Genomic DNA, 24,933 nt, shown 5'->3' with positions numbered 1-24,933 from the left:
GTTCTGTCAACAGTTTTACAGATGGGTTTTTTTTTGTAATGATGGCCTAGTAAGAAAATGATTTTGGGGCCGTAGGGGATTTGGGGTTTTTTTTGTTGTTTTTTTTTGCAACAGTGTCACCAGTGGCAACTGGGAAAAACTGCCTGCATGCCCAACCCAGTCTCACTCCGAAGTTATTGAAATCATCGTATCTGGATATGGAAGGTCCATGACTAAATGTCGTTGACTCTAAGGTCGGAGTGAGAATGTGCTGGCATGGCTGAGCAGTGTTCATGTGGGCCTGGTAGAAGAACTGGGGTGACCTGTACCAAAACATGAAAATGCGAATGGCCCTATCCAGCGCCAGAGTTTGGTTTGTCCTCGGAGCTACTGTAGAAGCAACATGGTCTCATGTGGACGAGAACCTGTTTGATGTGTGGATATAAAGGACTCATCATAAGGTAAGGAACACAATGATTATTAGTTTTCAAGGCAGCATGGTGGTGCTTTGATTAGCATTGTCGCCTCAAAGCAAGATGGCTCCAGGTTTGAATCCAGGGTGGGGGAGTTCACATGTTCTCCCCAGTGTCAGCGTGGGTTTTCTCTCGGTACTCCAGTTTCTTCCCACAATCCAAAAACATGCAGGCTAGGTTAATTGGTGACTCTAAATTGCCTGTCCAGGATGTACCCTCACCCAGTGTCAGCTGAAATACTTGCTTTGCCATTATATAATTTAACAACTAGGATATTACTTCTTATGATTGGCTTAAGATATTTTTTTGGGAGGTTCAACATGTGGAGCACAGTTAAGGGATATGAAAGCTGATTTAAAACGCACCTGGATATTTAGGCTTTCCAACTGGCGCATGTGCACGACAAGTGTGATCATCTTTATGGCTTCAGCAGCACCCAAACCCAGCGCACCCAGACGCTGAGACGCTGAGGTGTCGGTCAGCACCACGGACAGAGACAATCGTTGAAATGCAAAGTGCTGCATGACAAGGTGAGGTCGCAGACACACTGCTTTTATCAAAGCTCAAGGCTGAAGTTGGAAAACAGACCTCTGAACACACTGACGTGAGACGCTTCGGAAAACTTTTCGATTAGGCATCACTTTCTGCCCGAACTTTTGACTCTCAGGTCTATGCATCATGTTGTGACCATTGTCCTGCACTGACAGTAACACTCTTTGTCCACATTCACACATCTCAGTGGGGTTCACTCATAGTGAATGGACCAAAGCACCGACTGTACCCTTTATATAAATTTAGACATTTCTTATCTGTTAAGCATTCATGCGGCGCAGCGTTTCACGTCAGTCACCTAACTAGATTGTTCCATCAGACGGAATTACCCGCATCACTCAATGAAGTACAATCATTGATTACACTGCCCCCCTCCCTCCTCCCTTCCCTCTCCCCCTCTTCATCCCTCCCTCCCTCTCTGCCTCCTGCCACCGTCTCTCCCTTTCGCTCTCTCCTTTCCTGAAGTGCTGCAGCGAGGGAGGACTGCATCGAAAAAAACTCTGTGTCGTGCGCTGACAATTACCTCTGATCCTCTTCTATAGTTTGCAAAAAAAACAAAAAAAAAAAAAACCCACAAGAACATTTTTGTTTGCTCCATAAAGCCAAAGCGGAGTCAGATGCAATGGGCAACTATCAGCCCAGTTCACTCTTCTCGCCATAAATGACGGTAAGTACTTTTTCCTCTTGGAAACATGCTGACTGTGTAACACTTAATCCAGTATTTTCAACAAACTGTTGTATAATGGGAGATATTCTGCATTTATATGCCATGTTGTTGGTGTATTTGCATCTTCCCGGGGATATCTCTAACTAAAATGTGAGCCAGGACTCTGGGATACTTCATTATTTATTCATAAGTGTTTGTATCATTTGTTAAAAGTTGGGATGGTTTCTAGGCATGTGTTGTTTTGCTGTGTTTGGCTGCAAACTGAGTCCAAATGCCTCCTGATAAAAGTAGAGAAATTGGCATCATTAGGTGAAAGCAGGGAACAAGGATAAGGATTGCCACAGAACTGTGGATGTAGAGGAGTTTCAGTTCCAGTTTTTGTGTCTTTTAATTGTGGAATTTGATTCATTGAGAATGTAAGGGTTACAATATCTGATCTAAGCTACATGAATTTGCTTACTTGAACTGTTTGTAACCTTCAAGTTTGGTTCATGATGATCACTAACAGGAGATCATCCTCCTTTAATGAAGCAGCATGTTTGTAGTGAAACGCTTGTCCTTGGCATGAGCAGAGTTTTCTGATTGTTGGCTGCGGACTGTGCATGCTGTAGTGCAATCCAGCCACCTGCCCTGGGGCAGTTAAAGCACTCTGCACTGCCGCCAAAAAAGAGGAGAGGATGCGGGAGCAGGCAACTGACTCATCCGTGAATTGCACCTCAAGAGGCAGTGAGCGATTGACAGGCACACAGCCGGTGAACTGGAAATCTGTGGCAAAGTGCTTTGTTTGCAATCTGAAGGGCTGCTGTAGTAGTCCTGCCGGGTTAACACTGAAGGCGTCCATCAATGAGGGAGAAAAAAAAGTGTTAGAAGTGATTGCAGGTTGCAGAATTTATTCCTTGGGCTTATTTCTCATTGATTTCAACTTGATGTAGGGTTTCTTTTTCTGCCACGTTAAACAAGAATCCATCTCAAGCATCCACTGACCTGCACATTTGTTGGTTCACCTAAAGTTTACGCAGCACACAGGCTCTTTTAAGAGGGAGACATTTTCTATTCCAGTGTTTCACAGTTGACAGGAAGAAAGCACTGAAAGTGCAAAGTATGCAGTGCCAGTGACGAAGTAGCTTCACAAAAACATTCTGTCTCCACATTTTGTTGACATGCGCAGGCAAATAGGTAATAAACATATTAGTCATGATTTTAGGGTCAAGTTAAACCCAATAGCATTTACGTCACATTCAGGAAACCTCTTATCATCCTTGCCAGAATTTGTGAATCGTCGCCACACATATACACAACCACCATGCATCACATGAAACAGTCAGACAAAATGTAATCCAAAAAAAAAAAAAAAATCCCCAGTATACGTGCTGCATCTTGCATCCCTTGCCCTAATGAGGGCTATTGCGTCACTGCAACACAAAGTGTAAGGTCTGCACCAGACTGTGGTGGTGGCACATTATGTTTTGTATCTGCTATGTAAGCACTGTATTGTGTCAGCAGTGAGATCTGGCAAGGCAAGGAGACCATATGTTTACCAAGAAGATCAAACAGACATCAGCCTGATGCAATAAAAAAAGGAAGAGATAGGCGACACGCTTTACTTTGTACGTCTTCAGGGTGGGAAAATGTGTGAAAATGTGTTTTGTTTCTTTATGATTTATAAAGCCACAGTATCCAGATTCTGTGTTCTTCATTAATGCCACCTAAGTATGGAGATTGACAATAAGGGGAATTCCTTTTTCCTTGGCTTGGATGGGCACAGAAATGATTAGTCAATGCTAATATTAACCATGCTCATGATAGGAAAGGCAGACTTCCTGCAGCTGCTTTCATGAATCTATGACGCTTGCAACCAGCTCTGCTTTTCAACTTTTTATCATGGGTGGTGTCTCTCTGTCTGCTGGAGACAGGTGAAAGGTTTCGGTGCTTAGAGAGATGTTTTTATCACATTATTCAATCCTCCATTTGCAGAAACAACCTTTTCTTCCTCCCTGTTGACGCTCTTTTGCCCGGCATTATTAATACTTCTCACATACCCCTCATCTCTCCCTCGTCCTCCCCCTGCCCCACCACTCAGTCAGTAATGGCATCAGTGCTTGATGAAATCTCCTAACCGAAGATGTCCCAGGCTGGCTGTGCCTTTGCCTTCCAGATGAGGTCATGGGCTCTCCGGTTTTGATGGGATTACATGCGGCTCTGCCCACTTAGAGATTGGACCTGCTCTTTCTGATGCTAATAGAACAACCAGCCGTCAAGCCGCTGTGCTGGTGCGCGTCTTTGAAAACGCAGGACACTGACAAGTCAAACCTGACTGAGATGAGAAGTATTTGTGGTTTCTATTGGGCACAGGATGCAAACTGTGAAACTGACACTTCAAAATAAGCATAAGGCAGAAAATTGCCACTTTGGTAAACATTTTCAGGGGTGCAACCATCATGCATTTATTATAACATTTTATTGCACTAGCAATAATGGTAAAAAGAAAAGGAGCAGCTGGCCTCGTTGTTTTGCATCATTACTTCTTTTTTGTACTGTGTAGAGGCCAGTGTCTGGACTACCAGACTGCACTCAGCCAAAAAGGCACTATTGATTTTCTTTCAAGTCCTCATGACAAATATTAAGTATTTGTCTCCTGCAGCAGTTATGGGTCAAGCAACCTGAAATTCTGGGACCAGAATTGATTTTTTTTAAACTTTTTATTCTAACAACCTGCATGCCCATACCAATCTGTTTGGTGACTGCTGGACTCAGCGTAGATCTGCACAGTGACAAAGTGCATTGCTTGTAGGATGCCCTTACTGTGCTGATCACTGCTTCATTATGCCCTGCTTTTTCCTGACTAAGGGCATTCATTACCACTGTCATTATTACAGTGTTATGTCATGTGATTATTCAAATGTTTTTCTTTCAAAATGCTCATTAGGAGCTTCATTACCGCGCCACTTTCGGGTAATGATTATGATACGAAATGACAGAGTGTTTTGAAATGGACTGATGTGGTCAAATGCACATACCTTTCCTAAATTGCTTGTCCTGAGCAGCCCAAAATTCCTGTGTAAGTCGATTTTCTTCATTTGTCTTTATGTTCATGCACAAGGAAATTTGGGGCCAAGTGATACTTGACCTCGTGTTTTTTTAGTATTCTAAAGAGGTCGAAAGAAAGCGGGGCCGCAATCCATCATGCAGACAGGGGTGTTGCCAGAGCAAGGCCTATTTCCAGCCATCCTCAAATGGTTTACAGCAATGATACGCACACTATATTAACTCCCTTTATTCTAATTGTGGAGAGCAGCTATGCCCGGCAGGACAGTGTATGGATGCAGCCTTTGCTATCAGTAGAAATATGTAATAAATTGTTTAGAAAGTTTGGTAGCCTTGAAGGGAAGTAATGATGGTGTGAAGTGAAATAATTAGGTAAAAATGATTTGTATAATGTACGTATGAATGCCAGATGTGGATGTGTTGATTGCCATTGAGGCTTGGGTAACACACTAGAGTGCTGGTAAAAATGCACATATGAATTTAAATGGGAAAAAAACTCTTGGAAACTATACATGCTCAAGAGGGAGCCTGAAAGAGAAGCAAAAAATAAAGAGGAAGGAGAGACAGGATGGTTTAGAGACGGAATAAAACAGAGATTGGTTTGTTTGGGAGTGTTGGTGGTTGCCCAGTTTGATTGTGATTGCTCCCGTTGCTCGAGCTGTCTTCGCTGTCGGGGTCTCGTCAAGCGGCGGTCAGGTGAAGTTGCTCGGGTGTCCTCTGAGCTTCATCACCAGTGACAGCGGGCCTCACCATACACTCCATTGATTCTCTGACAGGCAGGATGTGTCCCCTTTTTGCCGGTGTATGTGTTGGTGCTCGTTTAAAGTAAAAATTGACGTGTGATAGCCAACATGACCTGATCCGGAAACAATAAATGGCATCAAGTCAGTGACACTGCTGAACTCTGACATGCTCCTGGCAGGGTGTTGGTCTACAGAGGCATTCGAAATTGTTTTTATTTAAAGGTGCAGTTGATGGAGAAGGTTACACATGACTGCTGATCTAGGATTTATGCAGGATATTAGATAGTGGATATTATACAGGACAAAAAGAAAAACTTAGAAAGTCATGCCACTATTCAAAGGTTAACCCCTTGCAATGTGCGCCTCATCAATGATCCAGTGAGCAATCGCCTCTGGCTAAAGAAAACAAACAGATTTTTACAAAGCTGTCTTTATGAATCATCCTTACGACGACATCTGAGGCACCACCGGTGTCAATGGAGGTATTAAAAAATTATCAGTCCATGTGTAAAGGAGTGTGCTCATAAGCACAGGAGTCATCCAATGAGCCAAAAGGGATTAGTGGAGTCACCTTGAATCAGCAGTGTCATTTTGCCCAGTAAAATTGCATTATGGGAGCTGGAGCTGGCCCTGTGATTTGTGTCCTCCTGACAAGGCTTCAGTGTTCATTAGAGACTGTGGTGAGCAGCTCCTAGACACACGGGAACCGCACATACTGACCGCACACACACACACACACACACACACACACACACACTGGACAGCTCTGACCATCTCCACCCTACTCTTAAGTACGCATGCTATCTTTTCTAGAAATTTTTATTAGAAAATAAGCAATTTAGGATTTTTCTTTCTAATTTATAGTTTGTTATAATGATGGTTGTGTCTCTCTGATGCGACAAATTATAGAGTAAACAAGCAGGAGTGAGCCTGCGGAGGCAATGTGATGACGAACTGTGGATCACAGTTTGAACACTCACATGAAATCATGTTACATCATTCGCACTGGGGTCTCCCTCCCATCAGCACTGGCCTGCCAAGATGGGAAAGGGCTTCCCCATTCATGCTGTGCGGGCACACTCACATATGTGCATGGCATGTTTAGGTGTGTGGGGACTCTTTGTGTGTTTATTTATGTGTTAAAGACACCTGACTACACAAAATCAGGGCCTTAAAGAATAGCTTATTGTGTGTGTGTGTGTGTGTGTGTTTGTAATATGTGTCTATGTCTGAGTGTGCATTTATCTATGTATCCTCTCATGACCATTTCTCCTTTTCTCCTTTCTTTGCACGGATTAAATATGACAGTGCCGTTCCGGTTGGATCGTCACTCCCATTATAATAAACCAGCTCTTTATTGGGGGCAAATTGATTTTGGGCAGAGGCTTGTTTATTAGCCTCTGTTCCTCAGAGCTGATCATGAGTCAGCAAGATTCAGCATCTCTGTTTGAAATGCTCGTGTCTCCAAGTCCACCTTATGAAATATAGAACGAGGAGAGCATCCCTGGAAATTGAATATTCATTTTGAATAAAAACTGAGAGCTATACAGCCAAAGCCTTTTTTCCTCACATCACTCCAAATGATTAAAAGGCCTGGGAGAATGGTGAGTGAATGATCAGAGAGGGAATGTGCTATCTGCGGGGTGTCACCTGTTAGTCTGGGGTAGTTATGAATGTAGCAGGGCAGACATGAGTTATGAGCACTATCTGATGAGCATCTTCCTCTTTTTTACTTTCTCCTTCTTTTTTATCTGTCTGTCTCTTCCCCTTCCCCCATCTCTCTCAGCCTGGCCAATGATTGCCACAACCTTTGTGGGTTATCTCCTGTGGTGACTGCAGACTCAAGAGTTTTCTTCCCCGCTGCATCTGGACACCCACTGATTTCACCATTCCTGCAATTCTCCCGCCAGCGCACACTCAACCCTCTTGCCCCTCTTCCCTCTTCCTTCTGCTTGTACAGTAAGTATCCTCTTAACCCCTGTGAAGACCTACTGGTGGAGCCAGAATGGAGGACACTTACAATAACAGGACTTCCCTGGCTAAGGGGGCCAAGGACATGGTCAAGGAAGCCAAGCGGCATGCGGCAAAGAAAGTCAACAAGGCGGTGGACCGCGCTGCAGACGGGTACTCATCCCACCACAACTACAGCCGATTCCAGGATGAGGAGGAGGAAGATGAGGATTTCTACCGGAACCCGCCGAGGCAGGATGGAGAGGGCTACCATGACAACGAGGAGGGCTCCAGTGATGCAACAGAGGGCCATGATGATGAGGATGAGATCTACGAGGGCGAGTACCAGGGGATCCCCTCAGCAGGAGATAAGAAGCAAAAGGAGGGCCAGGTGGCACTGGGGCAACCGGTGTCAGATGCTGCAAGGGACCGTAAGGGGCTGGAGCAGGAGAGACAGGCTGACGAGGAGGAGCTGGCCCAGCAGTACGAGCTGATCATCCAGGAGTGTGGCCATGGGAGGTTCCAGTGGCAGCTGTTCCTGGTGCTCGGCCTGGCACTCATGTCGGATGGGGTGGAAGTTTTCGTGGTGGGCTTTGTGCTGCCCAGCGCAGAGACAGACATGTGTGTGCCCAACTCCAGCTCAGGATGGCTCGGTAAGGGACTCTGTGTGTGTTTAAGTGTTGGTGAGTGTGGATGCATGAACTTGTGCTAACAGAAAAGGATGCATTTCCTTTCAATATTAATTGGAGGGGACTTAAATATAATAATTTTCAGGTTCATACTTGTGTATTTTTGGGTTTCTACTAGAACATGTTTAAATGCTTTAATGTTCAAACAACACTTTATTTTCTTCATACTATGTGTGTAGGAACACCTGTATTCACTCTCTGTCTGAGACGCTTCATTTTAGCACCTGACACTTTAAGACCTCCTCTTGGTCTTAAAGTCTTGGTCAGTCTGCTCTGATTGGTCAGTGTTTCTGGATCTTCAAGCATCGTACAGTGTTGCAAACTTGGCGACATCCTTGCTTGATGTAGTGATTTTTCAGACGTTCTAAGTGACAGATTTGTAGTGACAAATTTAGTGACTTATTCAGACCATCAAGCCAAAAGTGAGAAATATATTATAATTCATTCTCATGTATGTTGCTTTCTTATCTTACGCTGTGCCATAGGTGTGGGGCACGCAGGAGGGGAGGAGACGCCACTTGCAGCAGAAGTGGGGGTTCAGTTGTAGTTAGTTTCTATGGTTACATTGATGCTTTTAGTCTTTTGATTAGTGCACTGTAGTATAAGCACCATAGCTCTCATGCAGTTTAAATGTTTTGCTAAGTATTTTTCTACTTAATCTAATTCAGTGAAGTTCCATCATCCTAAATGCAAATGAGCACATGACATCATCTGGCGACTTTTAACGACATTTGAAGCTTGTGCTAGCTACGTTTAATGGAGAAGAGACGACAACGCTGGCGTCCCTGCACTGTCATTGAAGCTGAAAAATGACTACAAAGCAGTATTAAAAATTCACCATTAAAAACATCTAAACACAGACAGCCACCCGGCAGGAAAATGATTTGTACGTTTGGTTACGTAATGTAAACACTTGCAGTAGCATGTCTGAAACAGATGACCATCCATCATGAGTTGACATCAACTTGTCCTGAAAGTAGAAAAAGAAAACATTGGAGCGGTATTCAGAGCGGTATGAAGCCTGTGGTTTTTGCTTCCAAGGATTACTTTTATATATGTTTACCTCATTATTTTAAACTCTGACTACATTTAATAGAAATGTCCAACATTTTAACTTACATCACGGAAAATAAGGAAAAGCATCATAGGTTCCCTTCAACCCTTTTAAAGCTGGAGGGACATCACTTTTCTTGTGCTGTTTTCAGATAAATTTGGCAAGTTTTTAAAACCTTTGAGCACTGGGCAAATTGGTGCGATTTCTTTCAAAAACACAGGAAAAATGGTGATGAGCAACTTGGGAAGAAATGTCCCACAAAGCGCAAAAAAATAAGAGATTTAGAAAATTATATTTAAAAAATTGGGGGAAAAAGCTAGGGAAAACTAGCTTTTTGTAATTAATAATGTTATTATGTTACATTTTTAAGCACTCTTTCCAGGACATTTCCTTGTCTTTGCTTGTTTTTACCTTTCTTTCTTTCTTTCTTTCTTTCTTTTTTAAAACTAATTTTCTTGGTTTTAATTTTCTCTTTTCACTAATTTCTTGCTAATTTTTTGGGTCATCTCTTCTTTCGTTGCTCATTGCAGTCTTCCCATGTTTTTAAAAGAAATAAAGCCAAGTTGCTCGGGTGTCAGACGGTTAAATTTGATTATTTTTCATGATTCTAAATAGTGTTTTCCAAGGATTTTTTTTCTTGCCTTGACTTTAGACCTTTCATTCTGCTGTGCATTGCATTGTGGGATGGCAACATGTGCCCAAACGCTTATTATGCACAATGTTACAATACAATATGGATGGAATATGATACAATATACACTGAAAAGGAATCAGTATCCATACAGTACAACATAAACTGAAACAACAAAGGGGCACTCCCCTGTCTTCTGTGGCTCTGGAGGAGAAAATAACCCTGATGATGTCATACTGATCCCATCAGTATATCAGCTTGGGCCCGGAAACTGCAAATTTATGACAGAAAGCCTGCGTCACTGTCTGACAGTGGGAGTATAATGAAAAGACTCTTTCGAGTTGCTTTATGGGAAATGTAGCATCAGTTGTTTCTGGTGCTTGACCCTTGCTAAGTCCTAAACGTCAGGACATCTTGACTTCTGCTGCAATGATTTTTAAATCTGTCTCTCATGACTGCAACATCTCATCCACACTACTTTCTTTAAAAGATGAGATTATTATGTGTGTGTTGTACTATACGTGTCACCCTTTATCCTGGTTGTGTTTCACATGGATGAGATGTTTCGGTCCACTGGTCTCCGTGTCAGGATTAAGAGGGTAGCCAGTATTCCCTGTGTGCTCTGTGTGTTGAGCAGGAGTCCCAGCAGTCCCTATGGCTGCAGGTGGATAATCCATCACCACAGAGCTGTGTACAGGGGCTGACTCACTGTGTCAGTACCAGAGTGGCGAGGAGATTAATTCAGGCACACAGCCCTTAGATACTAACTGCCACAGTGAGACATGACAATACATCAACTGCGCCGCAACATCTGATGCAAAATTGATACGACAGGCATTTTCCAGAATGGAGGTTGGGGCTGAAAGAAAATAGGAACGCTGTCATATGTAAAATATCTTATCGTACTTTTATTTTTCAGACTTTTTATATGATAAAATAATTTGTTGATATGCTGTATGTCTGTGTGGGGTTGTCACTGTAATATCCTCACAAGATGCTGTGTACGGTGCACCATCATTTTTCTGTCTCTTTCCAAGTATCCATGTAAACTCCTTTCTTCCTCCCTAACCAAGCAAAGTCCTGCAGGCATTCACGCTCTACGCTCTGCTTCTCCTTGTTCGTGACTCCAACCCTCACCCCCTGTCCCTCCCTCTCACCCTCCATTCTCTATCTGCTTCTCTTTTCTTCTCCCATCCTCCCCCCATTCTTCTCTCCCTTCTCCCACTGATTGCCGCGAGGCTCCTCCCCGTTGAGGTGAACATGATTGGTGTGTATGTGTGTGTGAGCATAGCCTACATGATTACTATGACCTTGTTGGTATCCATTTGGAGTTTTCCACAGTAATTACACTTAATTACAGTCAACAATATGAAGTGAGCTGGTGTTTTACAGGAGCCGTGGTAATATTATTTTATTGCCTTGAAGTGCAGAAATAAACAACAGCCAGTTAAGTCTGTGGATGAATTTGATAAGGGTGGTCTCATTTTTCATGTATTTCATGCAACGTGTATTTAACCAAGCCTCACAGTAAGATTTCCTCCTCATGGATAAAGAATAGCTTTCAGGGGGCACAGGGAGCTTGACCACCCACCATAGAACACACTATGCAGTTTCAGCAGGGGAACATGTGGCTCAAGGTGGATTTATACTTGTGCGTCAGCTCTGTGCAGAGCCTAGACTGTAGTCTGTGCACGTGGCCTAGGGCGTTATGAGCATTTATACTTATGCAGTGGTGTGTCTGTGTCACTCTGCAGTTACACCTCCAAAACACTAGTTGGAGGAGGGGTTTTTGTGAAGTGCTGTAGTTGATTAGTTGATTCAGAACACACTCAAAACACATAATAACCATGGCTTAAAAGTGGCAATTTATTGGCTTTACTATCACAGGATTCACAGACAAAGCACTTGTCTTTTGTTGGACACATTTTTTTCTCAAATACAACATGCTAATGTTAATAGCACAAGCCAGTGGCATTTAACATTGTATAAATTAGCCCAGCGGCTAGTGGAGATATCTTCTACTCACATGAAGCCAGGGACAACACCAACATTTAACAAAGGTAGGCTAACATTACAAAATTTGGCTTCACTACAACTTACAAAGTTCACCAGCAAAACATCTGTCTTATAGGCTACTAAACACGTTTTCCAAACAAATACAACATGCTAACGTTATTAGCACAAGCCTATGGCATTTAACATTGTATAAATTAGCCTAGCGATAAGCAGAGATTTCCTATACTCATATGAAGCCAGGATAAATCACACACAAGACTTAAATGCTATTTAGTGGGGGCTTTATTGTCTTCACAATTTATTGTTTATCTGGGAAATTAAAATAAATAACAGCTCTGTGTCGCTGTGACATGTAGTCCCATTTCCAGGGAGGTGTGCATCAGGCTATGCTGTAGGTATGGCAATGATTCAAAGCAGAAGTATAAATCCCACTTTATGCTGAAATACCACAGTTGTCAGGTTTAGCATGTGGGAATCCAGTGAGGGACCATGTCCTTTTTGGTGCAGCAGTATGCATGGAAGGAGGAAGGGGTTGTTATCTTGGAAGGAGATTTTTTCACCTGTGCTACATCCTCCTTGTGATGCTCCTCACTGAGTGCCCTTACATTTACTTGAGTAATTGACTTTCTGCTGTAACTTGATTTCTTAACCATCACGTAGAGTAAACAAGAAACACAGATTTGGGATTAGAGAAACCTGATTTTCCAAGATAGACTGAGACTGTCCTCCACCCCAGAAAACAACCCCATAGGTCATTTGTACAAGCAGTTTATTACAACCTATACTTACATATATTGTGAGGTGGCACCATCTAATAGCCATAGTAATTATGACGGGAGAAAGCAGGAAGTCAGATAACATATTATAAAGAGTGAGGACAAGTAAGGAGTAAGGAGGAGGTTGGGAAGGATGGATTGGTCAAACAAATATTGGACTTTGACCCAGGAGACCTAGTTTATTTCCCCAACCTGTTCTTATTAACAGTTCCTAAGATACAAATGCTTTGTTACGCCCCTCAGCATCTGACAGCAATGCACAAGGCACCCTTTAGTATTTCTATGTAACGCACAGCTAAAATACATTATATATAAGTACGTTCTAAGTCCTCCTCTATGGAGTCAGCCATGTTATTTCTACAGTAGCCCAGAACAGACAAACCAAACACTGGTTCTAGATAGGGCCATGAACATTTTTGTGTTCTTCTGCATGCTTGGCACATGGGAGGAGTTTTAGTCGGTTGCAATCTTAAACCTCACTGCTAGATGCCACTAAATCCCACACTAGACATTTAAAGTAAGTTATTCCAAAATAAGGTCAAGGGTAGAGAATAAATCTGATGACTATTCTGCACATGTGGATTTAAATTAACCAGGGTGCATCAATGCATACAAACACATTCTTCAATTTCTTGTGTGACCTGATTTCTACGAGTATTCTTGTGTTCATGTAAATGTAGCCCACCGACTGGGAGTAGGGAGGACGTGGATGGTGATCCTATGTGTTTCAGAGGAGGCACGTGGCTGTCTATACAGCCAAAGATGTCTGTCACGTTAGCTGTAAAGTAGCCATTGTATCGAAAGAACACACGAATACATAAGATTCTTTTTTTAATGGGAAATTTTAATTCACACTCTAAAAACATTTGAATTACATAGTTTTTGAAAATAGCCATTTGGTGTTTGGTTAGTTCCACCTGAGCTGTACTCCCATCATAGCTGCATTGTGCAGCTCCATTAACCACATAACAGGCGGAGACGGAGGCAAGCTGCACCGACCGAGCTGAATGTAATGGGATAATGCAGTAACGCAGAGGCCTGACTAGGATGGATGACTAAAATGCTGATTAGATTACAGAATTCAGTTTGGCCCTACCAGTATCCCGATCTCACATGAATCTTTGATGCTATATGGGAATGAAGGATGGACAGTTGGGGTAGGAGGGGTTGTGAAAGAGTGGACGACGTGGGGAGGAAGGAAAACAAGCGCTGTGAGATGTAATATGTGTGATGAACAGGAAAGAGGAGAGGAGGAGGGACAGCTTTGAAGAGGAGAGATTGCCAAGTTAGAGAGTAATGGGGAGAGAGGTGTGGGTGGATGGGAGCAGAGGGGTGGCAGATTGGTGGTATTCAGTACACCAACAATGTAAGGGAGAGGCTTAGCTATCATCTCAGACACAGCAGACAATGGTAATGCATCACCCTATCATTACTTATTTGTTCTCTTAGGCTGTCTTTACCCTGCTGCAACTCCGCTCATTTTTCCTTTTGACTCTCTGAACTCTCCTCGCTGTCATTTAACATCCACCTCTCCCTCTCTGCCATCCATACTGTCCCGCCCTCCTTCCTCGTTTCTGCTCTACTTTATCTTCTTTTCATCCTTGCTTCCTTGTCTTTTGATATCTTGTACCTTTTTCTGTCTTGGTTCCTCTTTGTGTCCCAGCTTCACTTTCCATCTCCTCTTAAGCTCTGTCTCCACAGTACTTCTTCCTCTTTGTCTCTTTTCCCATTGTTCCTCCCTCTTTCTACCCTTTCTGTACGAACCAGCTGACAGGCTGAGTAGGGCTGCGTGGTCCAGGGGCAGCTGAGCATGGCTAAACTGCGGTAAGATCGCAGCGTCACTGCAGAGATTACACTACTTGAGTAGTGCAGCTCCACATTGTGTGCGAGACTGTGTGTGTGGGGGAGGCAGGGGGCGGGGGGTAGTATGTGATGGGATTGAGTGTGTGTGTGTGTGTGCACGCATATGGACCAAACCTGCTGCCACCAGCAATATCAGCCGCAAGTAAACCATGTCTAACTGCTCGCTCTTATCAGGGGTTCATGGCATCACTATATTTCATGCGAATTATCCACAGTCTTTAAAGTAATGAAGGTTGTATCATTACTGATGCTGAGTGAGTCATTTTAAAGCCTGCACTCTAAGCCCCACAATAGGTTACTTTCATGTAGATTTTATTGAAATCCTGCCCCCATTGATATGACTTAAATATGACAAAAAGCTTCAATCTCTTTTTCTGCGGAGGTGGCAGAAGACGGAGGCATGAATCCGATCAAACTGACACGATTCAGTACAAATGTGATTACACGCTGCTCAGTGTAAAGGAGCTGATGACAGTGGAGCAAAGAGGAAACTAAGGCAAATAAATGAGGAAGAAGCACAGATAGGAAGAGAGAAGCAGGAGTAGAGAGGGGAGAAACGTGGAAGGAAAATGAGAAGCGAGCCTAGGAATTGGGAAGCAATAGGAGAGGACGCAAGCTGAGAGAAAGAGAAATGGAGGAAAGGTGGAGAAGAGGGGCACACAAGGGGGGAGAGGAGATTAAAATAAGATCAAAGTTGAAGAGATTGTGAGAAACAGAAGGTGTAGGAAAGTATCTAACTGGGGGAGGTACCCCGGCGTTGCTGTGGCATGCACCATGCACGCTGTTGTATGATAGTATCATCATTATGAATAAAACAGGACGGGTGTTTTTGCACAACGCTGAAGCCGTTTGCAGCGCTAAGAGCGAAGAGCATCAAAGCATGAAATCAGAGAAGAGGTCGTGATGCAGCTCAGCGCTCCCACGGCTCTCAGGGGGCTCCTCGGGATGTGACAGGACAGAAAACACTGCACCAGGGCCTTCCCCTCTTCCCTCTTATTTTCTCACCCTGTCTTGCAATTACTGAACTCTCCTCCCTCATTACCTGTCTCTCTCTTATGTCACCCCCCACATCTTTCATCGCTTTTACTCTTCCTTCTGCTGATCACATATTTCAGCATCTCATGTTTGTGCTTGCTCCTGTATAGATTTTCATTTTTAATCTTCCCTCCTTCATCGTGTTCCCCAGTGGCTAGTTTAGCTACACCAAAAGAGATTATATGTAATTGTGACATTTTAATCTGTCAATTAGATTTACTCTTTGCTCCTGTGTGTGTGTGTGTGTGTGTGTGTGTGTGTGTGTGTGTGTGTGTGTGTGTGCGTGTGTGTGTGTGTGTTTTCTGTGTATTACTGTGGCAGTGTTTTACTCCAGATCTTATTCCTTTTGTGATTTTGCTGAATATTAACCGTTCCTGGAGATGTGTTTTGACATCTCAACAGACTGTCATGGGGCAAAACCTTTTGCTTCTGCCTGAGAGGTCTCCTGACACACTGTCATTTTCTGATGGTGCTCAGAGTCTATACGGGTCATCAAGTCCAAATTCAGCTGTATTTCACACTGTTACGGTGAAACGTCTGTACCAGTTGGCATTCAGTCAAGGAGCTGTGCTTCTAACGTGTCTTATCAGTGCTTCAGGAAGTGAGCCTTTACATTTCACCCTTCTTCAGTTCAAATTTTTGGTCTGGGAATAAAGCTGAACTGAGCTCTTGTCTATTGATTGTATCCTTCCTCTGGCCTGAGAATGGACCTACATTTATAGCCTACTAAATCAATGACATGGCAGCACTGGGTGTTAGCTCTGAGGGAAGCATTTCATTAATTAGAATACTCTGGTTGAAGCTTCTGTTATCCAGCCTCATTATTTCCAATGTGTTTGGTACTGACTGATCGACTGTAGCCTGAGCATCAGTCTAATGAAATGTTGACACATTTCATGGGTGACACTGTTAAACTGTAGTGGATTACTGAACACAATTAGCTTATGGTGACCATTTACTGGAAACACAGAGGAAATAATGCTAGACGCACACTCTTTACAGCAATGTTGATTTGAGAAAAATGCCTTTACATAACTGTACCCTAGCAAATAGTCATTTCATCCCTATTTTTATACATAAAAATACATATCTGTCACTGGATAACCTTTAAAACATTGCATTATGTGAGCTGAATTCATGGGCAGACCCTTAATTTCTCAACCAAAACCTCACTTTAAAAAGCACAGCAGTTAAAGTCTGACCTCAGGGTTGTCATATTCCTTATTCCTCTGTTACCTTTAAAATCATAAAATCCCATACAGGCTTCAAAATGTTAACGTCTACCTATAAAGTATAAGTGCTGCCTGGGGCACCAACATGTAACTCAGACTGTGTCCAAAACAATGTCAGTAAAATTAATGCTGCGTTACCTACATGCAGTAAGAAAATACTCGTCTCACTTGCTTTTAATTTTCTGCACAACAGATATTGAGGAGATCGACAAAGGTATGAAAGGAAAAATATTTTAAAAATCCAATGAGGAGATGCATGCGAGGAACCATTTCTTAGTTTTCGGTGAAATATAAAATTCTTCTAAAAATTTCGATATTTTGTACAAGACATCACTTAGTGGTTTGTGCTAAAATGCACCAGGGGCATCATGCCAAAACACGCAATTTTGTTTCCCAAGACTGTTTTGCCTAGTCCTGCCCTACCACCCTGATTAACTTTATGCTACTGTGCTGTGATTGAATAGTACTCATCATGCTGGTCATGTCAAGGTGGAACGTAGTTAGGGTTAGGGCTAGTTCTGGCCAATCTCAGCACAGTAGGATGGGTCAGGAACACTCTTGGGAAAAAAATATGTCGCCAGCGATGCCTCTATTTTCCTATGTCGTCTGATTTTTTTATGTGTAAAATCGACAGAAGAGGTCTGTTTCCTCTGACTTCAAAATCACTTACATTACCAGCCCCAAAAACGACATATTGCCATCCTAATGGTCACAGTTTTAAACACGTCCTTAACATTATGAAACAGTTACACTATAAAACTTGGTGGTTACCGTTAGGCAACAAAACTTGGTGGTTACCTTTAGAAAAAACGTCATGGTTTGGCTTTAAATAAGTGCTTTTGTTGCAGACATAATGTATGTCAAGTGACAGACATCCAGTGTGTCACGTCACATATGTCATTAGCGTACTATGCTACACTTACTAGCATACTATGTTGTTACTGAAAGAAGTCAGCACTGACTTTGGGGAACAAACACTGGTCTCCTGAGTGAAAGTCCTGTGTTTATTTCACCGCTCCTACCACCCACCCTGTAGGGAGTTCTTTGATCTTCACGCAACATCACATGGACTTTACTGCTTTTTAAACTGTGTTGTGGTGTTCACTTGTAAAGATTTTTTTGCGGAGAGGCTGGGTACACCCTGGACAGGTCGCCAGACTATCACAGAGCTGACACATAGAGACACACAACCATTTAGAGTCCCCAATTTAGAGTCACTAATTAACCTAGCTTGCATGTATTTTGAGTGGGGAAGCTGGAGTACCCGGAGAAAACCCACGTTGACACAGGGAGAACATGTGAACTCCGCACAGAAAGGCTTCCCCACCCTAGGGTTTGAACCCCCCACCCACCACTGTGCCGCCTATTTTAAACAATAATCCAAAACAGAAAAATCCAAAAAGCTTTTTGATGTGGAAACCAGGGTAATGCTAACCTCCATGTCAGCGTACAGAAAAATGTCATCCTTGGAGTAATGTAAAGGCTGCATGCACTGTCAACCTATATGGATGATTTTTTAGGTCTGTGTAAAAAATGTCAGTACAGTACTATGATTATTGAAAAGACTTAGAAATTCTATTATGTTTCGATAAGAAAAAGGATACAGCTCATACTCTAAAACTGCTATTAGTGCATTGACTCACAGCAAATCCTAACTGCTTGCTCCAATTAACATTCAGACGGAATAAGTTTGTGAAGAATGTCTCATCAGTGTCTCAGTGCGTCTGTCTCGTCAGTGTGACCGTTCCTGTGAAGGGCTTTTCAAACTAAGAGTTTGCTGCAGTGTAGTAACTGCTTGGTCCGAGTCCAAAAGCTACAGAAAATGGGACTGTATCACTCTGACATCACACTGAAAGTGGAGTGAGACTCAATCAAATTAGCATCGAAAGATTCCTCTTCAGTTGAAATATGTACCATAATTTTCTGGTCAATGCCACACAAACTAGCTTTTTGCCTTTTGGTGATGATAACATTTCTGCTATTTTTGGATTTTATTACCCTACAGTACACTACTCTGCTCTTGGCTGGTGTGGGCACTGCTGACGTCATGCTCAGTTATTGTGCAGCAAGTCAGACAGAACGTCAATAAATTCATTATGTAATGGACTGTCCTGTGAGGGATGTACTCGTTAGTCAACAGTTTTATTGCTCCTTTGTAAGGGCATTAAAGTAACAGAAATCAGAGGTTCTTTCTTTGTCTGTTTTCGTGCCAGTATCTCTAAAAAACTCAAAACCAAAAAAAAAAGCATTTATTGTTTGTATGGAAGGTTGAAACTAAATGAAAGGGCCTCTGGATGTTTGGATGCATGACAATTAAATGGGTGGCCAGTGGGTGTTTGCCTGTGCACTGTCGTATATCTAGCCTCTCCTTAATGAAGCAAAACTGAACTGTGCATAGACTGAAGACTTTCGTTAAATTTAGAGTTGAATTTATGGCACCTTCGGGCGAGTATCTAGATGGCTGCCAAATGTGACAGATAGCTGGGTTTTGACCCCTGAAGTGAGAGAGTCAAACAGATATCTGCTCACAGCAGAGGAGAAGAGACCTGACTGCAGACAATACAGACAGGAAATGCATCTTGCTATTAAGATTATTGCAATGGGATGAAAAGAGTGTCCCTACGGCTGAGTCATATCACTCCAAATATGACTGCGACTTTCACGTTCTTTTCTTTTGTGTGGAATTAGGAACACAAATATCCCACGTTTATGTGTCTGTGTATGTTTGGAGATGGATGAAGACAACAATACTGTAATATTAGCTGTTAATAAACTACTGAGTATTTTAGCCTGAAACAGAAACCTCAAAAGTGAAATGTCTAAACTGAGACAAATCCAGTTGGACCTGCTCTTTGCAGCAAACACTGTACGTCCACAGAGGTTGCTAACTGCACAGTGCCACACACAGTGTAGAGTGAAGCAGTAATAATAGGCTCCTCTTGCAGAGCAGAATCATGATGATCAGTGAGAGAAATCGATGCTGTTTTGTTGAGGCATTGATCCCGTTTGTGATGAGAGAGATTAAAAGAGAGCAGAGGGCCCCTTTGTAAAGTCACCCCACATTACTACTCACATTTGTCTCCCCATTGATCAGGGCCTGTTTTCAGTCTTTTACACACTGTATTTACTTATCAACGTTAGAGAGTGTTACTGGGACCGAGGGTTTTCAAATAGGGTGTCAGGTTCATTGTCATCAGTCAGTGCTCCAATTTTTTACGATCCAGACTAGCAGCAATACTAAAGCTTTAATTTGTAAATAGCACCTACAGCAGTCTTTTGTTGTTAGACGTGTAGACCCTTTTAGAGCCGAGTCACAATGACGTCAGTTTGTGAGCTGGAGGCAAACACGACTCCCCACCACAGGGCTGTAGGCTACGTGGAAGTCTTAAAATGTCACTTTGTTGTATTACTGGGAGCCAGAATAGAAAGAGTCATGACTTAAAATATCAATTTTTACCAGCTGCCACTGCCTGTCAACAAACACAAAGACAGCTATGGTTAAATGCAATAAGACAAAAGGATGGACGGAGGCGATCATCAAAAATGCTCACATGTGCGCACACGCTTCATATCAGGTTAGGGAAAAAGTATTTCCTGTTGTAGGGATGAATAACGTTATGTGTATTGAGGGTTATAATGTCCATCTAATCAGAAATTGGGGAGGTATTAAGAGGAATATTGGATTTCTCTTTAACGCTAACTTTTTAGCTCGCATTAGCTTTGAGGAAACCATTCAAGAGTCGTCCTCCTTTGTAAGATTGGCATAGTTATCAACCACGAAGCTTCCTGTGACATCATCCATCCACTGAGTGAGAGCATACGGGTCGGCCAGTCCGGTCCCGTTGGTCAGTGTTTACTTATTCAAGTAACATTCATGGTCCCAGAGAGTTAGTGACATGATGCACTCATAAATTCAGTCTGACACTCTACACTAAAATGAGAGCCCTGTTGGTCGAAGAAACAGAGTTTTATATTTTTATATAAATTAAAGAATGGTTAGGTTAATCACACATTCACTCTGCTTGGTTCTCTGCTAAGTACCCAGAGTGCACTCTGCCGCTCCGAGAGTGCGGTGCTCTGGATAACCAAACGATACATTCAGACAGTGCTCCTAATTTAGAAATGGCCCAGTTTGTGCCAGAGTGGGCCCCGCCACTCAGAATGATTATTTCCAAAAACACCACTTGCATCATCTTTCTCCATTGTGTAAAACAAGCCAGCAGAACTTGCCAGCTAGCGCCAGCCAATGTCTGTGGAGAATTGTTTTGCCTCCAGCTAAGCCCCACCCACCAAAAACGTCATACTGTAACTTGTGTTATGTGTGTTTAGCTTGTGTCTAACAGCCTTTAAAGGTGTCATGATCATCTATATGTTTAACATTCCATATGTCCGGCAGTCATTCAACAACAATTCACTGATTAACAGTCCGCACTAATGAAGCCACAAGCTTAATGTTACTCCATATTTTAATTTGACACTTTACCATTTGCCAGTGGAGGCACATTTAGAGGACACGAATCCTAAAACACTTCTTGGCTGAGAGTCAGTGTCGGGTGGCTTGGACTACTCAGGGGGAGATATTTTCAAAATGTCATTCTACTTCACTTAAATGAGAGTTGGGTTTTTAGTGAATAGTGATATTAGGAGAGTGAAAACACACAAATCTGTGAAGGTCATCAGTTCAAACTGTTAGTGAGGAGCAGGAGTGTGTCTTTCTTAGATGGTCTTGCCACTGTGTCTTTGAGCAAAGCCAGATTGTTCTTTGGCTGAAATGCTTTGTTAAAAATAGTAGCTAGAGAGCTTTCTGGAAAAGTCTCTGGCTTGCAAGTCTGGAGCTATATTAATGTGTTTAAAGAGGCTGTAATCAATATTTTTATATCAACAATGGATAACATGACCACTTTCATGTGAAAGATAAGTAACACCTGACTCTGCAGTTCCCCCATCTCTCTATAGTGCTTTATAACATCCCATAGCTCAATGTTTGAATTCTCAGGCCCGTGACTTTTCTGTTTTGGTTCATTCATGTTGTTTCCAGCCACAGTGGACAGCTGCATCCGGTGAAAAAGCTCTAAAAACCTGCTTTACAGTAAATTAGATAATAGCTCACGACAGGCTGTGGTGGGTTGTGATTATATCACAGCTAAGGGGGTTGTCGGGGGTTATCGTGAAGTGAATGGTTACCAATGGTTTTATAAAAGTTATAGACACATTCCAATTTAAACCTTTTTTAGTGACATGTTCATAAAGCATTCAAAAAGCATTGTTTTTACAAAGACATAGCCAGTGACAAAGACAGTGTAGCTCATTTTACTATCAATCCGCCTCTCTCCTCACTGCTAGCAGACTAAGCTAATCGGCTGAAAGGAGAGGGCATGGCAGTTCCATAGATGTACCTTCAGTTAATGGCTGTCACAACTCGAATTCAGCAAGGTGATTTTTTCCCCCCAGATATATGCATTGCTCAGTCCACTTCTCCATAGTTACGCCAGCACAGAGGTTGAATTTGACCTCAAATGTTGACATTTTTTGGCAGTTTGTTGCTACGTAACCAGTTTGTTCGGCTAACTTTCCCCCTCATGTGTTGAGTTTGCCTGTTATCTGTCAAAAGAAACCATGGCTAACAGCCAATCAGATTGCTTGATTTGAGCTTTAGAAACTAGCTGGTAACTAACTCCAAATGAATACTAATGGTGCTTTGTATCTGCTGGATTTGTAAATAGGCAACTGTTTGCTAAGTTAAGTTTGCTAAGGTGATATTGTTTTGTTCACAGCTTGTTAATGCTGCCCCCTACTGGTCTGATAAAAAAAAAAACCTGTTACTGCAGGTTTAAATTGTGTCCCTAAAGAGCTTTGTGAAGATAATCTCGAAAATTCAGTGTGACAAAAGACATGTTTGTTGGCTATCAGATAAAAACTTGATGAGGGGACAGGCACTAAAAATCATCTCCTTTAAGTGACCAATGAGATAAACTCCCAAAACGTTGGTGTAGTCTGAGATACCAAAACATGCAACCATTTACATACATATGCAAATGCACAGATGTGAGGCAAGTGCGTAGGTGTTGTTGAGACACATATGGGACACATATGACATGGGAGGTTTGAGCATCAAACGCTTAATTTCCTGCATCCTGGTGAATTTTTATGCACCACTTTATGGTGAAAATGTCTTTAATATTAAGGGGCATCTTCTCAGTACTCTATGCCTATGATGTGAGCTAAGTAATTTTATCCTGAGGTATAAAAAACAGAAAAACAATCAGACCCTTCTCTCTCTTTATCTTCGCAGGCAGTATTGTTTACTTGGGGATGATGGTTGGAGCGTTCTTCTGGGGAGGGATGTCTGACAAAGTGGGCCGCAGACAGTGCCTCCTCATTTGCATGTCCACCAATGGTTTCTTCGCCTTCCTTTCGTCTTTTGTCCAGGGATACGGTCTCTTCCTCCTGTGCCGTCTCATCGCAGGCTTCGGGTAAGTCTGATGAAGTGGAGGTCATTCTGGGGCTGACGAAGATGACAAGCCATCAGTTTGATGATCTGTGAAATGTCAAGTGAAATGGTTAATACTATGGCCCCTCGAAATCTCCTTCTTTGGCAACAGGGTGGTCACACCATCTTAACATAACACAGTAAAATCAGAGTCTGTCTCTCCTAATTATTACTCCCTTTGTTGACTTTCATGGAATAATTGTTGAAGTTGTTGAAAAGAGATGAAAGCAATTTCCTTAACTGATTGCATAAATCCTGTTCTCTCACTTACTGCTCCTCAGACGGTTTATAGTTTCTGACTCCTTTACCATAGAGGGTTTACTACACATTCATATTCCTATCTAAATGTAATTTTCTCCTGTACACGGCTGCAGCGCAGAGCAGTAAAATATATAAACAGCCAATGTCTGAGATAGCCAGTGACATTCTCACTCCATAAAGAAAACTTCAATATACATTCTTGCAATCTTAAAAATAACCAGAGCGTGTTTCAGTGTGTGAAAATGAAAACTCCACCAGAGACAGATTGTGTGTCAGCCTCTTGCTACGCAGAAACAGAGGGTGATTTATTACACCCTCGTCTCTGGCAGTGTAACTGTTCCTTTAAAAGCTAATTCAGTAATTGCATCTGCATTGCTCTCCCCGGAGACCTCCAGAGTAATTGAAAAGGCTGTCCAAACTGCCAATGCGACCTGTGCTCTGTATCATATGGAACTGGCACTGAGGATTTTCTGTATTACTTTTTTATGCTCAGTTGTGCTCTTTTTTGCTTACTTGGTCTCCTTTGATGTCTTAGCAATGAACCCTCGCTTTCTATTTTAATGGAAAACAATCCAAAAAACACTGAATAAAGTCTGTTAGAATCAAACTGCAATTTATTTGGCAGCGTTTGACTTGTTCTTCTTGAACTCAAGGAACAGAAACAGGCCACAAGCTAAGGGATTAATTCAAAACATGTGAAAGTAAATGTGTGCAAAAGATGTTAAACACAAGGATTCCCAAAGTTTAGTTCTGCCCTGGTTTTGTCTCACTCCCACTAACTCCCACTGCCATTCTCTCTGACTCCTGCAGGATAGGAGGCGCTGTGCCCATCGTGTTCTCCTTCTTTGCGGAGGTGTTGTCCAGAGAGAAAAGAGGAGAACACCTCAGCTGGTTATGCATGTTCTGGATGATTGGAGAAATCTATGCATCTGCCATGGCCTGGGCCATCATACCACACTATGGTGAGTTTATCGGTTCTAAAATATTGTAATGAGTACACCAAGCTGCAACCAGTGTCAAAAACTGTAGTTCCTCTAATGACCACTTGAGGCTGGCTCTAGAAGCGAGTCAATCCCCAAAGACCCCCATATTAAAATGCCTGACTTTACAAAAGAAATAAAAAATGTTTACAGCCTGGTACAGAAAATGTTTTGGTCTCTGTAGCTAATTTCAACATTTATGATTCAGTTCAAACCAATTCAATTCAATTCAGTTCAACTCAGCTCATTTCAATTCAATTCATTTCAATTCAATTCAAGTCTAGTCAGTTCAATTCAATTTAATTCTGTTCACTTTGATTCGATTCAACTCAATTCAATTCAATTCAATTCAATTCAATTTAATTCAGTTCATTTCATTTCAGTTCAATTCAACTCAACTAATTTAATTTAATTTTATTTCAGTTCAGTTCAATTCAATTCAGTTCAATTCAGCTCATTTAATTTCATTTAATTTCATTTCAATTCCTTTCAATTAA

At 42.2% G+C, this 24,933-nt stretch overlaps 1 protein-coding gene across 1 annotated transcript in view; it reads left to right on the top strand.

Moving 5' to 3' along the window:
* Positions 1 to 1,461: 1,461 nt before the first annotated feature.
* The window catches only part of sv2ca (synaptic vesicle glycoprotein 2Ca), a 37,495-nt gene continuing 14,023 nt past the window's right edge, over positions 1,462 to 24,933 (top strand). Inside the window, exons 1-4 of the mRNA XM_049579665.1 lie at positions 1,462 to 1,671; positions 7,246 to 8,062; positions 22,998 to 23,178; positions 24,267 to 24,418. Of these exons, the coding sequence (XP_049435622.1) occupies positions 7,465 to 8,062; positions 22,998 to 23,178; positions 24,267 to 24,418 (931 nt within the window). The 5' untranslated portion in view covers positions 1,462 to 1,671; positions 7,246 to 7,464. The remainder of the gene's footprint in view (positions 1,672 to 7,245; positions 8,063 to 22,997; positions 23,179 to 24,266; positions 24,419 to 24,933) is intronic.

The sequence above is a fragment of the Epinephelus fuscoguttatus genome, linkage group LG6 (genome assembly GCF_011397635.1).
Source record: "Epinephelus fuscoguttatus linkage group LG6, E.fuscoguttatus.final_Chr_v1".
NCBI lineage: Eukaryota > Metazoa > Chordata > Actinopteri > Perciformes > Serranidae > Epinephelus > Epinephelus fuscoguttatus.
This window is presented reverse-complemented; position numbering and strand designations above follow the sequence as displayed.